Source organism: Aulostomus chinensis, chromosome 12 (genome assembly GCF_037954235.1).
Source record: "Aulostomus chinensis isolate RoL2024-O1b breed Wild chromosome 12, RoL_Achi_v1.0, whole genome shotgun sequence".
Classification (NCBI taxonomy): Eukaryota; Metazoa; Chordata; class Actinopteri; order Syngnathiformes; family Aulostomidae; genus Aulostomus; species Aulostomus chinensis.
Genome location: NC_141331.1, coordinates 16185314 through 16205349, shown reverse-complemented (window position 1 = coordinate 16205349; position 20036 = coordinate 16185314). Strand labels below are relative to the sequence as shown.

Below are 20036 nucleotides of genomic sequence, written 5' to 3'. Positions count from 1 at the left end.
AGGAGACACGGGATGGAAGGGACAGGGCAAACTTTAACAAAGGTAATAGGGCACAATCGAGAAATCAGTACTAACTTCTGAACCATGAAAACACAGTGACTTAAGCTTGCTAATGCACCTTTCCCTTATATTCCAACCAACTCAGAAGAGTGTAATCTTAATTCCTAACTCCTTGTGAAAAATGAAAAATGAAAACAGAAAACAGCGATTACATAACTAGGCCTCTGACTAGGAAGACTTGTCAGTGACTTTGCTTGAACCATACTGGCAATGTGGGAGACATATCCACACGTTTTTTTAGTCACAGGTATGTTTATCACTACTTTCTTTGCCAAATGAGTATACTGCTGTGACTTCATTTCTTCTCTTATTATGAAGTCTGCCCCCTTCAATGTTGCTCCTCCAATGAATTCTTACTAAAAAAAAAAAAAAAAAACAGACCCAAGGATGAACCCTGATTGCTGACACCTACATCACACTTTGAATGTAGATATTCATTTGTCTCACACTTAAGTAGAGCTTAAACTAGAAGGCATCAAGGCCAATGGTAAAAAGCTATTTTTCACAATCCTTAAAGGATCTGCCCTCAAATTTAATGGGTTCCTCTGACCCGACACCTGTCTTCCACGTTTGGTGACAATCAGCCTGATCATTTTTACATATGCCGGACATACAAGGGTGAAACTATAACCTCCTTCTGGAAGTAATTTCGAAGAAAAAGTAGAACGGTGCTGATTTAGAAGATAATCTACCTTATGATTATCTGTGAATTATTTTCAACTTTGATTTAAACATTTCTGGAAGGCTCACAATGTTGTTGTGTGAGAGATAAAACTGGACTGGACTGGTGTCAACCAGTAAATTACAGTACCTGAAGAAAGAAGTCCAAAGCAGCTGGCTGGTTGCCGGGGGACCGCGGGGTCTCCATGGCGATGCCCTCCTGCAGACACTCAGCCTGCTCCTGCTGGAATAGCACCTCAGAGACATACTGCCTGAGCTGCTCATTGGTCATGTTCACGCACAGCTGGAACGTACACAACATACACTTAGACACACATCTCAACCTGCAAACTTCAATGCCATGGTCCTTCAGAAGCTGCTGACTTGTGCTCGAGGAACAAGGAGGTCAGTGGGGCATAAATGAACAGAGAATCCTCTTACATTGAATACACAGTTCTGACAGATGGACAATGTGTCCTTACTGAGACACATGAACTCCTAAACCAGAAGTCAACCAGTTGCTCCCAGCACAACGAGGACGCAAACAAATATCTTTGTCTGTCGTGTGTGTGTGTTGAGTTCTGGAGGGAAGTGTGACTTTGATGCATTTTGAGGGAAGTAAGGACATGAAGTGGAACAACACAGGACAGCAGGCCTGCTTAAACTTCTCCTGAACCCAAAAACAGGAGAACAAAAAGGAATTTTACTGTTATTTTCCAGGAATGTAACATTTATGGTGAGATGTCCCTTTTTTCAACTCGACCATCTGATTGATGTGTACTGAAAAGCTCAAAGGCAGCAAGAAGGCAGCCGTGTGATAAATCAAGACTCTTGTGTGTGTAGTTATCGTGCCAAGAAATAAGCTGAAGTGATGTACTTTTAAAAAACCTAGAGAGCTTTGACTTTCACTTGATGTAAAGGTGTCCTCTGCTGTACATGTAGTGATCATAGATTCAATTTTCCCTTTAGGTACCATCATGTGATCTTCTCAGAGACGTGCCATGACCCCGCCGCTCACACTCACTGATGGAGAACTGCTGACCTGCGATGCGGGCCACTAACACTCCTGTTTTCCTGTCATCAACGTGTGTCTGTTCGTTGTCTGCAAGCCCGTCTTGTCTATTACGGGCTTAGTCCCAGCAGGTGGTTGATTGAGTTAGCTCATTAGCAAAGTGCTGAGCAGGTACAACACCCCCCTCCCGACACATCTACACACACACATACAGCTCTAATTAACAAGCGTTAATGACCCTGATCATGCTGTGAATGTGGAGTGCGCCTGTGTGTGTACAAACATGCCAGAGAGAGAGGGTTTGCATGTCTACAGTAGTGTAGAATCATCATGTTTGTTTGGGTCTCTTCTCTCGCCTGTGGGTGGCAGATGATATAAGTATTTAAGGCTGGCTAATCTTAATGGGCGGTAAATATGGAATCTGAGACAGCCAGACTTGTCTTCCTCAGTGTAACCCTCCTCTCTGGAACTTTTCCTTCTCTCTGTGACCTCAGATCGAAAGGTCATACATATTTCCTTGCTTCCGTTTGGATTAGAAACCTTTAGAGGACGCATAAGGCTTCTAACCTCAGAGTCACATACACACAAACACACACAAACACACACACACGCACACACATTCACACACACTGGACTTAATAAAAGCTGGGAGGAGACTTGTACTTCCGTAGATAGAGTACGTAAGCTCTGACTAGCTGAAATAAGCACTTAGTCTCTTGAGCACTATGAATCACACCATAATTCACTACACAAACTCACACACACACACACGCACACGCAGACAGAGTGAAACACACAGTTGTCTGACTGATCCCTGCTGGTATTACAATGCAGTCATCTTTTAACAGCGCTTGTGTGATGACCACACAGCAGATTTACAGCCCATAACAGGTGAGCTTCATAGAGCTGCACATACTGTACTCTTAACACTATGCACACGCACACATATACACATAAAATATATCAATCATTGTGGTCCATCCATGTACACACACATCAATATTGAAAAAACTAATATCTTATGGAAGTTACATACATTTCTGCATCTAACCCTACAAATCAGCAGCAACACAGGTGATTTGCCTGCCCAAGAAAAAAAAAAAATCATTATTTTACTGGGAACTGGGAAAAAGTCAAGATTTCAATTAAATTTGGTGAATTCAATGATTTATTCCCTGGTACACTACACCGGTAAATATGCTGTATCACCATGCTCACGTTCACGCACCAATGGAAGCAGCCAGGTGACCTAGCAACATGTAAACCACACCCACTGAATCAGTCCTCAGCAAGTGCCGGAGGAGGAAAATAACAACTCTCAGTGTACTACTACAAGATGGAGAAACACAAGACTTGAGACAAACGTTTGTACATACAAAAATAGAAACAGTTGTCGCCAGCTTCGCTTGATCAAGCTCTGATGTTGAATCAAAAATCTAGTATGAATTACTGCAGAAAAAAAAATGAAAGATTTCCAGCCTTGAAGCAGACGTGCTCACTGGCAGAGGAACAGAGACTGTCATTGTGCAAGTTCATTTGAGGACAATCCTGCTCCAGTCTGCCATAGACCTCGCTTCATTCATTACAATTACAGACAACGAAAATGTTCCGGCTAAAATAGATAACTGTAAATATTTTAATGATTTGATGAAGTTCTGTTGAAGACTTCACATGTCACTATTCAGACGGATGTGTGGGGCAGCCTTGTGAGGAGTGTGGGATTATTTATAGTTGCTTGAACAGAAGAAATAGCAGTTTTTAGATAGACTGTGATTGTCTAGTCATGTCCCACCTGCTCAAATCCATTCCTCTGAAATTCTTCAAACCCGAAGATGTCCAAGACTGCAATTTCTAAGGCAGGGTCACTGGAAGAGAAAAAAGGAATGTTTCTATGTGATATCACTTTTACTTCGGGATCAACTTGTTTTCTTGCTTGAGCCACTGTGATAAGAACTAGCAGTGTTTGTGTTTATGAGTGTGGGCCATGACGTATTTGACAGGTTTAAGCCATGGAGACAGCAGTTGACAAATTTATGACATTCTGAGGTTGGTGTGTAAACAAGGTAAAGCACAAACACATTCCGCGAGATAAAACTTGTGTTATCTGTCTGAGTGTGATAAGACTTCACAGCATCAACAACCCCAAGGATCTCATGGCCTTCACCTGTATCGGGTGTGGGGCGTTGGGTATGTTTGTTTGTGTGTGTATGTGTGTATGTGTGTGAGGGAGAGAGAGAGAGAGAGAGAGAGAGAGAGAGAGAGAGAGAGAGAGAGAGAGAGAGAGAGAGAGAGAAAGAGACCTCCACATAAACCTTGGGTGTGTCCTCCATATTTCCTACGCTGTTCAGTATTTTCCATCTCAGTGTCCAATATACATAGTTTTTTGTGCTTGGAATCATGCAATTGCAACTATTACAAAACTCCATAGGGTCCTTTAAGCAGTTTTCCACAACGTGAGGCGACATGTTTTAGGTGACTGCAGCAAAGGGCTTGCTGTCCGATTGCTCCAGACCCAACTTAAATTACAAGCACACCAATCAAATGACAACTTCATGTCCACTGAGAGAACTAATTGTTTGTGTTATGAGCTCCAATAAATAATTTATAAATCAATAGTTATGTCATGCAAAAATGCTGTTGTTAAATTATCTCAACTTGTAAGTCTGAAGTCCACAAAAAGAAAAAGCTGAAACCAGGCCACATGTTTGGTAACTAGTAGGTGGTACTAGTAGTAATAAGCTAATGCTCGTGTGTGATGACTGTGGTTATTTTATGGAGGTTTTCACTGAAAAAAAGTACACAAATGCTCATACAAACACACATGCACGCACACACACACACACCCACACACACACACACACACACCCAATATTGTCATCCTGTCCTTGTAGGTAGTCGTTGATACTGTTGACCAGGTAGCTGAACAGACGGCCGTAGACGGCCTTGGCTAGTTGGTCTCTGTACTGCTGTGACATCTCCACAGTGTGGCGTCGCATGATCATATCACCTGACACACAAAAAGGAACATGAACACACAAATTCTAGCACAATCCCCAGATTATTTTTACAAGTGAAACATCAGTATCCTGTTGTTTTTTCCTGTGCTTGTCCTCGTGATTATGATGAGTCATTTGATATGTTTCTGTGTGGAGAAACGGAGGATCGAGTGATAGTGAAGGCTGATACCTTTAAAGTACTGAACATCGGAGGTAAGGGCGGTGCTTAGGTCACTGCAGCACACCTGCAACAATCCAGCCACTGTGGATGAGAGTGAGTGACAAACAGGATGAAAACATCATAAGAACATGATGAAACCTGAAATGTGAGGTGGTGGTGTTGACTCCCCGCCTGATGATGATGATTTAATGCTGCCAAGCTCTGCTAAAGCTGTATAATCGATCACTTGAGCTGGCAGCAACGAGTCATCAGTGGATTTTGGAGCAAAAGCCTTAAAAAAAAAAATGGTGACGGCGACCCAGAATACTGTTGGTGACATCACATCTCCCTGACAACGCTGGTTTCTTTCCCGCTCAGCCGCTGATGTCATTTGTTTACCATCTCATAGAAGTCAGGGTTCACAGAGGCACATGTATTAGTTGCATAATCATAAAGGGAGACAATGAGGGAGAAAACACAGAGCTCAGTAAATGGGAAAGTGAATGTATACCAGGAATCCCTCCTCACCATGGTAACATTGTGGCATAGAATGTGGCTAGCCAAACAGGTGGCTGTGTGGACCTTAGGTAGTGCTGGAAAGCAGCCAAGCTCAACTTTAACAGACACAGAAGCGAGGCAGAGGAGCAAAGAGGTAAGCTAGATGACCACTCATGTGACAAGAGTTACTAACCTCTCTCCAGATGCTGCAGGTCAGAAGGGAAGGCGGTATCGGTATCTGTCAACGTGGTAAATCGCAGATCCCCAATATGGAGCACAGCAGATAGCAGCATAAATATTGAATCGACTTCCTGACAGAGAGAGGGGGGGGGGGGTGTAGGTTAGGTACTCAAATATTTACTGGTGGAACTAACTGGTTGAAAATGGAAAGTTCATTTCTGAATGAATCAAACCACTGGGTTTATGAATACAACTCGGTTTTAATGAATAAGTTTGAGGATCTGCTGGTTTTTTTCCCTTAATGTTTATCTCACGAAACATCTGAAATCAACAGTTAAGTTAACGCACCAATAAGTACTGATTCTAAGATCAAGGCCAAATTTATTCTGCTGTTTTTGGACAATAATCAAAGTGGTCCTACATTATCACTCTCCAAAGATATACTCGATAAAATATCAACAACAACAACCTCAAAGTGCTACATAAAGACATGAACATAAAAGGCAAACGAACAGCGAGCGTGATATATATTTAAAGGTCACACGAGTGAGAAGTCCCATCCAGGGGGAACCCTGCCCCCCACGACCCTTAATGGTTAAGCAGTACAGAAAATGGATGGATGGATAGACGACTGAAAAATTTAGCAGGCAAAACCACAAGAAAGCGAAGTAAAGGTTCAGCTACAAAGGCAGGTTTGATGGGCTTACTTTTTCAAAACCATCAACAGCCTGTAGAGCCCTCAGGTGGTCAGAGAGGGAGTTACACATACAAGGCGCAGGGCCGAGAAGGTTGCTGTTTCTTGAGGGGTTGTCTCATGTGGATGTTTGTGTAGTTACAGGCCAACTACACAGCTGCTTAGGGCCCCTGCAGCCACTAGGGGGTCCTAACTAAACAGCCTGATCATGTGACCTTGCTGGGCTACATTTCTCCAATTCACTGTTACTAGCTGTTGTTATTGGAATACTATTTGCTGACAATTTTCAATGATGAAGAGGGAGGATTATGTTTATCAAATGAAAATAAGCTAACTACTGACATAGGTTCCATGAAGAGTATCATTAAGTGTATTGACCTTAAGTGCACTTAGAGGATGCAACATTTGCGTTTGACCTTTTGGGTGGTTGTACGTGACAGGTGCCTGGTTGAGGAAAGGACGTGGAATGACCTCAACCTCACATCCCTGGAAATACTGCACTAGTTGATAAATTACATTACATCAAATTGTTCCTGGAAATACAAATGTTGAGTTCTGATTTCATCATTTTAAATCAAACAAGTCTCAAAGTTGAACAGGTTTTTGACTGTGACAGCTGCTGTAAATAGAATCATAGCTTTTAGAATTTAGATACAGTAAGCCCACTGTATGTACGAATAAAGATGTTTCACAGACCGCTAAGCTGAAGCTTTATAGATTTGTTTAAGAATATAACAATGAGTTTGGCTATGCTCCCATCAAATGTCATGATTTAGAAACATTTGGGAAAAACTAGAGTAGCAAAAATATCTCAAGAATCAAGTTGGCGTTTAACAAAACATACAAGTACTTTTCTACAGCATTCTACTTGATTTAAACGCTGCTCTATATTTTCAGTAGATTTTTGTCAATACGAGACAAGTAGACGAAGCAATCTATAACATATTGAAAAGAAGGAAGCATGACATTAAAAAAAACACACACACACTATTCATGACGCATCAACCCTCCGCCCTCCTGGATCCCACTCCAGCTTCCTCTCTGCCCTTGAGTAGAGGACACTTAATGGAATACCCCATTACCCAGCACTGTGAATCTGAGAGGGGGATGTTTGACTTTGAGGCGGGGTGTGTGAATATGTCTGTACTCTCTCCTGGCAGGATATTGGAGCTGATAGCTACAAGAAAAACACAGGCATTATTCTCTGTCTCACTCTGGGGATGGCTATTGTTATTGACACTGGTATCAATACCGGTATGGTGCTGCCCATCGGTATTCCTGTCAATACTCTTCCTTAATTCACTGGGATTAAAATGTAAAACCACAGCACTACTCTATGTGGCCTTTATTTCTTTACTGTATAAAATAATGCTTTTTATGCACACGTGAGGGAATGAAAGGTTGATTCATGGATTACCGTATTGTAGTGATTTGAAGACAGGGTTTTTTTTCTTGGAAATACATCAGGAAAAAATGGGGGCATCTTATATTTCAACACAATGGTATTAAGTGTGTGTGGGGTTATACTGTATAAATATACACATATGTACTAATATCGTCGTCGTTGGCGGGGGGGCTGGAGCCTATCCCAGCATCTACAGGCGAGAGGCGGGGTTCACCCTGGACAGGTCGCCAGTCCATCGCAGGGCCAACACATAGAGACAGACATCCATTCACACTCACATTCACACTCACAGTCAATTTAGAGTATCAATCAGCCTCGTCCTCTCTTGATGTCTTTGGACTGTGGGAGGAAGCTGGAGTACCAGAGAGAACCCACACAGGAACAGGGAGAACATGGAGACTCACACAGAAAGACCCTGTGATGGAGCCGGGACTTGAACCTGGAACCTTCTAGGCGACAGTGCTGACCACTGCAGCACCGTGCAGCCTAAATGTGACAATATATTTAGATATTTTTTGGGGTTCAGATTGTTGTGTTAATTTTGGTACTGAAGTCGGCAACTCTTGGAAATACAAAACAGCACAACTTTCGGGTAAATTATCCTGGTAGTTTGACAGCTTTTCTTCTGTTTAGCTTATTTGTCATGTTAAACAAATGAATGATGCACAACTAAATACAGGAAAAAAAATTGTTATGGGGGTCTGACAATCCAGGCACCAATCCACATACCCATCGCTAGCTAATACTCTTAACACCACACAGAGAGGTGATGGACAGAGAGGAAAAAGCAGAGAGGAACAGTTATTGATGATTGACCTTTGGGTATGAACTGATGAGAGTTTCACACACCAGTAGGTGTTCTATCGCTTCAGCTTCTGTTTCTCGTGTTCTTAGATCCAGTACCTACCTCTTGTTACAACCACTATCAGCTTCTCTGTTCATTTGTTCTCTTATTCCTTGCCCGCGTGTATTGACCAGTGCTGGATTAAAAGGTTAGATGGTGGATTGCTGGCAGATGCTGACTGGGGATCTAAGAACAGAACCTGATAATGAGCTGGGGACATGGCTGGCAGAGTAAAGGGCAGGCTGGTGTGACATATGTAGTATGTATGCGGTGTGAAGAAGCCATTAAATTTGGTGGATGAGACTGATAACAGAGGAAAAACAACACTTTTTTAAAAATCCATATTAATTGGAAGTGTACGGTCACAAGTGGTCCTCTGTCAGCATGTTTAAGCAAACAATACCAGGGTTATTTTCAGGGAACTTTGTAGAGAGATGAAGCACGAGTTAAGGAATTATTCACTACATTTTTGGGCAGATTGAGACAATTTCAGGGATTTTTCAGGAAATAAATGGCGGAGTCGGTGAATGGAGTGTGAATGACCATTGTAAATTTGTGAAATTACTTGGAACTATCATCTATTCCTGGGAAAAAACTCTGAACAGAAGATTTGAAGTATCTGACTTAAATAGGTGAATAGATCCCAAGCACATTTAGTTTTGATCTGCGTTAAGTGAAGGTATTGATAAACCTTTACATCCCTTAAGGAAGCCAGATCTGTTGGCAGTTTAAGCCCCTGAACTGGGACATCCTTGATAGAGGAATACATTTGTAAGTCTGCAACATCAACAGTTTGAATGATCCTCACTGTCAATAACCTTCAACTGGTCAGGCTCATCAGAAAATTCTATGTTGCACCCATCAATACCTGTTTGTTGAATCCCAGAGCTCGCAGAGCTTGTTTGACTGCTGTGAGGCGCTCTCTGCTCTGGGTAGAGGCTGTAGCTACTGGAGGGCTCTCTCCTGGAAGTCCGTCACTAAGATACCTGGAGGGAAGATGGAGGACGTGGATCAATATGTTAACAAAATAAATGCACATATCATTATAGGCATGAGAGATGATCGTGATCAGGACTCATTTTGTGTAGTTACATGATGGAAAAAGCTGTGTTAGGTAGAGATGAGAGAGACGGTGGGCCAGATCTCACACCCCGAGACTCAGAGTGACAAAAGAGGAGTAAAAGGTGCTTCACAGCCTCATTCAGGTCAGAAACCACAAAAGCTAACAGCCACGGTGTCACTCTACAGATAAGAGCATGAACACAAGCAGCGACAGAAATCAGAGAAGAGAAATGCTTCCACAGACACAAATGCTTTATACCTGGAGGGAATAAAACTCACACACACACACACACACACACACACACACACACACACACACACACACACGATGGCTGAGTGAATCTTCGAGAACATTCCCTACACTACGGCAGTAAATAAACATGAGCGTTTATTTGTTTGACTTTTAAGGGATTTAAATAGTTCCGTTTGTGGCTGCAATGGAACTGACTTCCAGACAAATGAATTTAAGTTAATTTACTTCAAGCTCAGGGGCTGACAAAAAAATATGATTTTTTTTAGTTTGTTGCTCGAACACTGAAGAACTGCATAATTTTCAGGCACTGACACTTTAATTAGTGGCCCATAGCACGTTAAATAACCACTGTCCCTCTCATCTGACATGAGGAGATTGACTTCTTCCAGGCTTTACGATTGTCTCTGTTAAACCGACTTTGTACATATGAGATGAATGATAATTTATGAATGATATTTATGACATTAACATATTTTCATTTCTCCCTTTCAGCAAGGTTTACCTTTCATTGCACGGCCTTCAAGTCAAAGCCGTCGTGTTAAATGTCATCAGAATTTACAAATGCATGTCTGGAAGGTCTACAGTCTACATCACATTACATTAAAATAGAAGAAAAGGAGGTTTTTTGTTTCTTTCTGTCTTTGATTAAGTTAAGTGGATTTTTTTTTAGACTAGAAATTAAGATGTACTTGGCTAGACTTTGGTTTTCACAGTGAATTGTTGACATGGTTGGAGAGAATAATAGAATGTGAGCGCTTCACCTGTGTTAATAGTAAGTGAGCTGCATTTATAAGCATGTTTGTACCAAAGCTGTTCACAGCATTCATTGTCACATTCACTTACCTGTGGTAGCTGAGCAGCAATATTTAAAAAATGTATGTAGTTTATTGAACAGCTGCTGTGACCCACATCCCACCTTCTTTTACTTTTCTATTTCAGGTATTAATACGTATATGAACGCAAACATGTCCGTACCTATGAGCCAAGACATTGCTGAGGTAAAGTGTGCTCTTCTCCTCAGGCGGCAGCCCTTCAGCCATCAGGTAGAAGATGCTGAAGCTGCGTTGGTGAGGAGGCAGGTGGACCAGACGAGACTTCTCTAGCATGTAGGTGTACAAGTGAGCTACAACAGCAGGATAGAGTCATTGACAAGAGACTTGCATCAGTAGAATAGTACAGTAGTGTTGACTGATGTAATTATCTTGGATAGAATAACACGAGCTGTGCTGCAAATTCAACACACGAATTGATGAGCCTTTACTTCCCCCTGCTGGTGTTACAAAGAAAACTACACCATAACACAGTGGCGTGGTACCTCAAATAAACTTATGTAAATTTATGTTAATAATCTTTTTACCTTTCCTGTTATCAGAAACTTTAAAAGATGCTGCCTGTTCCGTTGACAAATATGAGATGCGGTAAAACATTTTATTTTTGAAATTAACAAAAAAAAATTCGGCCATCAAATCTTTTGGAAAAATCACTACAATGTTGTGACGCCCTCTCTCAAATGGAACACAAACTGTAGTGTATAAAAATGAAATGAAATGAGTTCCGTGGTGACATTAAGAGAAATTACCTCTGAGAGGTGTTCTCCTCTTCTCACAGTACTGGATAGTCAACAGCTTGATAAAACGGCTGGAGTTGTTGTTCCTCTGAGTCTTTGCATGACCAAAAGCCTCTAGAATACAGTTCACCTGAAAGCAACAACAACATAAATTAGCCTATTTTTTTTCAGAATGACCTTCACAACTGGGAGGGGTGTGGCTTTACTTCCTAAAATGATGACATGAACCTTTACGTTTCTTCAGATTTCTTAAGCATGTTGTACTTTTAACCACTAGATGTCACTGTGCATCCACTATTAGGGCACTGAGGCTGATCAGAGTCACGCTGACCCAGATAGCGACTGCATAAGGATGACTTCATCAGAGAGCACAGCACTTGTAATCCAAAGCAGTGCATTGCTTTGCTACCTAACTGAGTGCAGAGCGAGTGTAAAACACCACGATCACGCACACACACACACATACACACACACACACATACACACATTATGATCTAACTCCCACAGTGAGGGAGGATGACGGTGTAAGCGGTGAATGGCAGAATTTTCTCCTCCTTCTTTTAACACTTTTTATTTACTTTGACAAATGTTGGTCAGCACGTGTGCCTTGCCACTATCTGGTAACCACAACCAGATTTAATTAAAACTGTCACTGTAGGAAAGACGCGTCTTTTGTGCTCTCCTATTATTTTGTTCTTTCACTGATGTTCCCGCTGTAACGTCAAAGGAGTCAAATTGACAGGAAGGTTCTCAAATGGTGTTTTCTGAAGTACGAACCGCTATCAAGCAGAAAGGAAAAGACTACAAAAGATGACTCCATACTGTGTAACTGTATCCATACATCTCCCCCACCACCACCACCCCAGCAGCAGCAGCAGCAGAACAGTAGGAAAGCGTTCAGCATTGAACGCTGCTCCACTAGACTGTCAGCTATCTGATTTTAAGATCAAAAAGACGATGACGTGGGGAAAGAACAATAGGACAGAAGCACATAGAGAAAATCTCAATGCCTCACTTGGAGAAAGCACAACTATGTAACTCTAAAGAGAACCAGAGAAGTGAAAGACATGAGTGGAGGTATAGTATTTTGGTAGTTTTTTTTCAAATAGATTCAAATATTCGAACTAAAGCTAATGAAAAGGTCAACTTAATACAATTAAAATTAAAAATGATAGAGAATCAGCCAACGTATACTGATTTGAAAGTACACGATAGCAAGAGACACTTCTTATTGTCTGATGGCTAATTTCTATAGAAATATTCTTGTAGCCTTTAAAAGAAAAAGAAAAGGAAAAAGTCCATACAAAATCGAAGCAGTTTCCTTTTGTGTGGCAAAGTGCCTATGTTCATTGATGAAATATACCAGTATTTTTGTGATCAATATTGAGGATAATCAATTGGAGCAGCTATCTGGACCACCTCTCTCTCCTCTACCAGCGTTGTTTTCCCCCCTTTGCACGCAGGAAGGGATTCTTATTTTTTCACAAGTGTCTTTTTTCACGACACACAACTGCACAGCCCTGCAGGTGTGATGGCGGATACTCAACAGAACTCTGTTAAACTAAGCAGATTGTTTAAACACGATGAAATTGACCAATGTGTCAAAGACAATGTGAGGCAGCAGGGCAACCGATGTGTTTTCCTCTATGTCAACATGGATCAGAATAATGTCCATAAATCATCCTGCAGCTAAAATGATCGATGTATATCACACAGAAGAATACTGGTGGTGTGAACGGCAGGAGTACGCAACAGTATCCTGCTCAAAACCCCCTAAGAGAACACAGCTGGGAACCAGTAAACAGGTTAACAACCCTACTCCCTGATGTGGCCCCAGTTTATTTTCAGCCAAAGTCTAAGTCTAAATATAACTGACAAAATTACCACTGCAATCACAGTTTTTATTTTACATGCGGCCTTGACGATTAGACAGATTCGGGACACCGATGACTGCTCAAACAGTCCAAACGTACGTGTTTCATTCTGGACTCCAGTGCAAAGTCTTTGGAGCTGGATCTTGCTGTCAGGTGTCTCACTATGTGCTTACAGGCCTCTGTTTTCCCAGAACCACTTTCACCGCTAGAGAGACAAGAAAGATACAAAATCATGTCAGTTGTTACTCAGGTGATATATTCAAGGTTTTAATGTGGCTTTGGTTGATTACACATTCATTGCCTCTTGCTGTCATTGCTTGAGAATGTGTTTTTATCTAGAAATATGAAACCAAATAAAATGTACCTGGACTTAAAGGGCAAAAAAGCAACTTCACGATACAAATCACAAGCATTTTAGGTGTCTCAGAAGAGTAGGTGTGACGCATTATTAGTCATCAGGGTTTCCTACATCTGCCACATGCCGTCACCTACCTGACATCATCCCCTTTCAGGGACCCCTCCCAGTAAATTCACAATCCTTTCTTTCCTCTTAACACTTTTATTACTCGGTTGCCCATAACTTACCTGGTACGACATACCTCGTTTTTAATTTATGTGGATATTTAATGTAACATAAGGTACCTCTCAACCCTACATGCTCTGACTCACACTGACAAACAGAGACCAGCATAGTAGCACCAAACAGATGGCTTCAGAAGGTCAGGAACCCTGAGTACTACTAGTGTCAGCAGTGTGCTGTGGTGGTGTTTATCAGTGTGTGTGTGTGTGTACGCGTGTGTGTTGCTGTATTTCCTGCTAACAGCCCTGCTGAGTGTGAAATCCCAAAGCCTTTCCACTGTCTTTTCATTCACCAGTTTTTATTATATTTCAAGGGCATTTTGTTAGAGCCACAGCCTTGGGGGATTATGGCCACTGATTGCCTTAGGTAGCAGTGTGTGTGTGTGTGTGTGTGTGTGTGTGTGTGTGTGTGTGTGTGTGTGTGTGTGTGTGTGTGCGCGCGCGTGTGTATACAGTACTATATGTTCTTGTGCATCTTCCTTTTGAGGACCAATATAAGTTTAAGCATTAAGGGTGAACACTTACTTTGGAAAGCTGTAATATGAACGCACGTTCGAATTTCACTACAAATCTTAATATGGCAGTTGGTGAGATGGAACTTTTAGTGTAGTTTAGCATAATGATTCAGGTTGAATGGTGTCCTCACAAGGACAGAAAACCAAACATGAATGTGCACAAGTGGCAGAGGAGCTGCAGAGTAAAAGAGAAGCAGACGAAGGCAAAAACAAGCAAGAGAGAAAGTCAGAAAGAGTGAAAGAAGCAAGCTAGACTACGCGTGTTGTCAGTGACCTTGCTTGAATGAGCGTGTGTGTGTGTGTGAGAGAGAGAGACAGAGAGAGAGAGAGAGAGAGAGAGAGAAAGAGAGAGAGAAAGAGAGAGATGGATAGCCTGTGGCTGGGGTGCATTTACTCTCTGCCAGATTGGTTACAAGTCAGCAGGAATGACACTAGAGAGCCGGAACAAGATTTAATTGCAATCAGGGAGCTGCCTCCGTCCAGGCGAGGACAAAGAACGAGACGCAGCGAACACACATTCATCTCTGTGTGAAGACTATACAGGTCTGCAGGGCGAGTCAACTCTCAGGGGATCTTTAACAGGTGTGGAGGTAGAGGGGCTGGCGTGAGACCAGGTGGCCAGCTGAACTTTACGATCATCTACACGACCACGTTTTTGCTCTGCTGACATTGTTTCAGTTTGTGTTTTGGAGCGGCAGGAAACGTACCTTAAAATGAAACACTGTGGGCGTCTCTCCTGAAGCATCATGTGATACGCTCTCTCGGCTGAGGAGAAGATGTGAGGGGGTAGAGAGGAGCACAGCCGGCCTGTGGAGCTCAGGTACAACTGGCTCACCTGAGAAAGAGAAGTAGACACAGTCTTACATAACTGAGCTGAAAGCAGTGAAACCATGCAGCAGGATCCCCGACACTCACTGCTGCATTGTTTAAAACCTAAAATATATTTGAGTGAAAATTAGGTTACTGGAGAATCTCATCCAGGGTCAGTTGATATCCGTCTGGACCAATACTGAAATACTGCCTCGTACCAGTGGAAATATGAATGATGTGTCGGGGTCGGGAACTATCCCGAGTGAAACCAGTTAAATTCATGACATGTAAATACAGCATGATTTGTAGAAAGTATAAATTGATGCTTTGTCTGGCTCTGATACAACTTTTTTAAAATGCTTGTTTTCTGAATGAAGGATTTAAGAGGAGGTTCAGGTTTGATTAGCTACAGTAAATATGACATTTGTTTGATTGTTTTTTTTTGTTAGTTTTGTTTTTTATTAGGCTCAATAAATTGTCCCAGCCTAAGTTTGAGTGTGACTTTTCTTTCATATGAAAAAATGTAAATGATTACACGGCTGCATTGGTGACCACTCTTCGGGACATTTTTGTTCTTGTGATATTTTCATAGAAATAACAACTTGAAACTCACTTGTAAAAGACTCAAGAAAAATTGAATCTATAATTGCAGTTGAAATAATATTACACCTTCAGTTTGTTCTACTGGACGACGGCTCCTCCATTGTCTATCAAGTTAAACTGTGAGCTGACTCTACTGAATACATGAGCTTTCGTGTCTGCAACCAGTCCAGCTGACGTTTGCCGCTTCTGAGATGGCTAGTGGACCACCAGACAATGGAGGGTGACAGACAGCAAACAGATGACAGATGTTGTGACATATGTCCCGCTCACTCTGGCTCCTCCCTGGTTCTCCACACACACTCTCAGCTGGGGTGGAGATGCCTGGAGTGAGTCCAGCTACAGACTAGAATGGGACAGCCTGAGGGAAATTGGCTTCATTCTATCTTGGCAGGAGAAGACCCCTCCCTCCTGGGTCCACATGAGTAACGCTGAGATTCATTCAACTGTGGTGAAGGACATCATCCATCCTAAACCAGTTATCTACCAGTTAAAATCTCCAACACTGGTGCTGATGGAGAACACAACAGTTGAATGAGAGTGAAGCCATTCACAAGGTTGTCTAAGTGTTAAATACAGTTCAGAGCCCTTGGGGGGCACAAAGAGAGAAGATATATTCTGTGGCCATGATACATGTACCCTCAATTTAATTAACGTATTACCCTGTGGCCATAAAATTTAGGGGACAATTTATATCTCAATGCCTTTAAATAACTGAATTGAATGAAGAAGTTATTTATTGTGGCCATGATTTAATTGAATTGAGGGAACAAGTTAAATCGTGTGGCCTCAATATGACTAAACACTCTCTTCCATAGCTGATGCAGAGTCAGCCATGTATCACTGACAGGAAGACTGCATAATTTATCAACCACAAGGTCCATTTATATGTGCATGTCCTTAATACATAATACAGCCAACATCCATTACAGTTGATAACGTACACTTATTTATTATGCATAGACTACTACTACGCATAACAGCACATTTTAAGGAGAAGGCAGATCTTGAACCTGTGTATTATTGTGATGGTGCAGTAGCAGGGGTAAACTAGCTTCCCTCCATATTGGCTGCACCCAGATATCTCCTCTCTGTGGGCTGTGGTTTAATACATACTGTATTGTACGACTGCAGATTTTTTGAATGGGTCACATTGGGCACATTGAGTCAACCACGAGGAGGCTAGCTCATGTTAGCAACTCCTTACAGGTAAACTCCCATCCTATATATCCCACCCCCGTGGGCCATATACTGTATAAATATACACATATGTACTAATATCGTCGTCGTTGTCTTCCACTTATTCCTTACTAGTAAGGGTCGCGGGGGGGCTGGAGCCTATCCCAGCATCTACGGGCGAAAGGCGGGGTTCACCCTGGACAGGTCACCAGTCCATCGCAGGGCCAACATACAGAGACGAATAACCATTCACACTCACAGTCACACCTACGGTCAATTTAGAGTATCAATCAGCCTCGTCCTCTCTTGATGTCTTTGGACGGTGGGAGGAAGCTGGAGTACCAGAGAGAACCCACGCAGGCACGGGGAGAACATGCAAATTCCACACAGAAAGATCACGCGCCCGAGCCGGGACCCGAACCCAGAACCTTCTTGCTGTGAGGCCTCAGTGCTGACCACTGCACCACCGTGCAGCCCATGTACTAATATGTGCCTACCTATTATTTCTCTAAACTACAATAATTTGAAACCGATAAATCACATCATATACCATCCTATAGCAATATCATTAAACATAATACCACGACTACAACATATTTTGGCAACAATCTTTACCCTCATTAACCTTTTCAGTAAGCTGTTACATTATTATGCTATGATATAACTGAAGCATTCCTTGAAGCACATTAGGATCTTTTCAGCGAGTCAATACCACCGCTTCTTTTTTTTTTTTTTTTAACTGTCATGTCACATCAATTTGAAATCTGCACATTTCCACAGCAAAGCAAGCCGTTTTATTGAAGGCCATCTTTTCTAAACGCTTTTTTAAAGGATGCAATATACAGAAAAGTCAACATTAAGAGAGCCTCTCATGGATTTCTTTTTAGTCAGTGTGGAATAGAGCTAATCTACTCACCAAAGTGGAGTAGATGGGCAGCTCTTTGTTTGGATTCACCAGCAACAGAATGTGTCCGATGTAAGTCTGTAAAATGGAGGTAGAACACATAATAAAGCAGTTATCATTTAGGTGGAAAGTTCAACAGTTCCAGCTTGATAAACAAAGTCTGCCTGTAACCAACATTAACCCACAAAACTGAAGCGCTCGTCCACTGTTTGCTCCACATCAGTATTCATGAGGTGATATCTCCATTACCATGAGAATACTTTAAACTCATGATGGGGAAAGGTCAAATCAAATGACCTCAGGAACGACCTTATCCCAATAACAAATCTACCCTCCCACACATACACACACCCAGAGGCCATTAAGATGAAAATACTTGACTATCTCTGACCCCCCCCTCACTGAACTGTGTTCTCACAGAGTCCTGGAGGCTGTTTGAACGCTGGTGTTCAGTCCCCTGGCAGGTCTTGCTGACATTCTGGAACATGCTGCTCTGTCCCTGTTCAAGGTTAATGACTTATATGTGGACATAAGAACAAAACAGACACCATTCCATACATTTTCTATTCCGGTCATCCGTTAAGGGTCGCGGGGGAGGGGCTGGAGCCTATCCCAGCTTACATCGGGTGAGATGCTGGGTTCGCCAGTCTGTCGCAGTGCCATCAGGAGCAATTAGGGGTTCAGTATCTTGCTCAAGGACATTTCAACATGGTCACCAGGGGAAGTGTGGATCAAACCAGCGACCCTTCAGTTGCTAGGCGCTACCTCCCGACCATGCCACACCTCAAAACAGACACAACTTTCCTAATAGTTTTCAGCCTGCCTGAGAACGGCAAACCACTTCTCCACAGTTAATCTCATCGCTCTCAATATATCATCCTTCATGAATGTTTGTTTTGTCATATCTCCCCCCAGTTCCTCGCGGCACTCCTCAGGGGGGTTAGCGGTGCACTGGTCCCTCAGTCCTGGCAGAAGGCAGCGGACCCCTCATCAAAGCACCATCTCTGACCACCCTGCTGGGAACATATGGAGCTTTCGCTGCCTTTGTCCTCCCTCCTATTTCTGTCCTCTATCAAGTCCATTTTGTTTGACTTTTTCTTGTAATGCTCCCTATTATTTGCACAAGGTCAGATGAACAATGAGGATAAGAAGAATAAAATGTTCTTTTCTGAGCACCAGATTTTAGAGAAGATGGCTTCCACACTGTCATATTTGTTTTTTTAAGCCAAGCCACTGTTACAGTATCTAGTTTTAATATGGCTTTAAGGCAAAATTTCTCCCCAAAAAAGTGTCATTTGCCACTCAGGTACTCCCACATAGGTGTCTTGAGCTCAAAAGGACATTTGCCCCGAATCAACAAATGCTGGTTTACAAACTCTCAAGCAAATCATCCTGTGTATTCCTCTGTATGTCTTCTTTTTGCAGTCGTATGCTCAATAATCCCTAAGCATTTTGATTTAAACTAAAAACAGACTAGAGCACTTGATCCTCAATAAGTGGTCCCCAGACCACATCTAGCCCCCTAAAGCCTGGTTTAAGCTTCAGCAGCGACGCTGTACCTACGCCGTTGACGCAGACCCCTACGCAGACCCTATACTGTAGCCTGACGTGCACCTCCAAAAATCCTGACTACGCGTCGCGTCAACGCGTCGTGACGTGACGTCAAGGACCGTGATTGGTCCGCTCAGAGGAGGTCCTCGAATGCATGAAGAGGTGGAAGAACCTCCGCGACAAATCTGTGCGTCTTCGGAAGAAAATGGCCACAGGAAGTCATGTTTTTCATGTTCAAAGTTTATAGTTTGATTCATGAAAGCAAACAGTCGTTCAAAGAAAAGCACTGGACTTTCTGTTGTAAATAGTTTTGTTTTGGAATCCGACAAGAGCCCCCGAAACCATACAAAAACACAGCCACACCCCCAAGCGAATTGCAGAGCAACGCGTTCCCTTGACACAGACCTTTGAATGCTCAATGACGGTGTAGGGTCTACGCTAATGCCGCGACGCAGAAGCATAAACCAAGCTTAACTGTTATTCCTCCACTCAGTGTTTTGGTTGGGTCAGCACATCGAGGCAGAGTGGCCATAGGGAGGGTTTGGAGGTTCCCAGATTGATGGGTCCGGCCAGAGTGCTTTTTTTTGTTTTTGGTTACCCCAAACACCACATTTATAGTACACCCTGCCCTCA

The 20036-nt window shown here is 42.4% G+C and overlaps 1 protein-coding gene across 8 annotated transcripts in view; it reads right to left on the bottom strand.

The window, feature by feature from the left end:
• myo16 (myosin XVI) overlaps positions 1-20036 on the bottom strand; it is a 120488-nt gene that overhangs the window by 36667 nt on the left and 63785 nt on the right. For all 8 annotated transcript variants that reach the window (XR_015118737.1, XM_086220506.1, XM_086220507.1 and 5 more), the window contains exons 12-22: positions 17865-17930; positions 15067-15194; positions 13365-13470; positions 11404-11521; positions 10800-10947; positions 9378-9495; positions 5580-5697; positions 4919-4990; positions 4598-4739; positions 3525-3597; positions 872-1024 (exon numbers count right to left, since the gene is read on the bottom strand). Coding sequence is in view for 7 of the 8 variants with exons in the window: in XM_086220506.1 (XP_086076632.1) it covers positions 872-1024; positions 3525-3597; positions 4598-4739; positions 4919-4990; positions 5580-5697; positions 9378-9495; positions 10800-10947; positions 11404-11521; positions 13365-13470; positions 15067-15194; positions 17865-17930 (1242 nt within the window). In the remaining variant the exon portion in view is untranslated. The remainder of the gene's footprint in view (positions 1-871; positions 1025-3524; positions 3598-4597; positions 4740-4918; positions 4991-5579; positions 5698-9377; positions 9496-10799; positions 10948-11403; positions 11522-13364; positions 13471-15066; positions 15195-17864; positions 17931-20036) is intronic.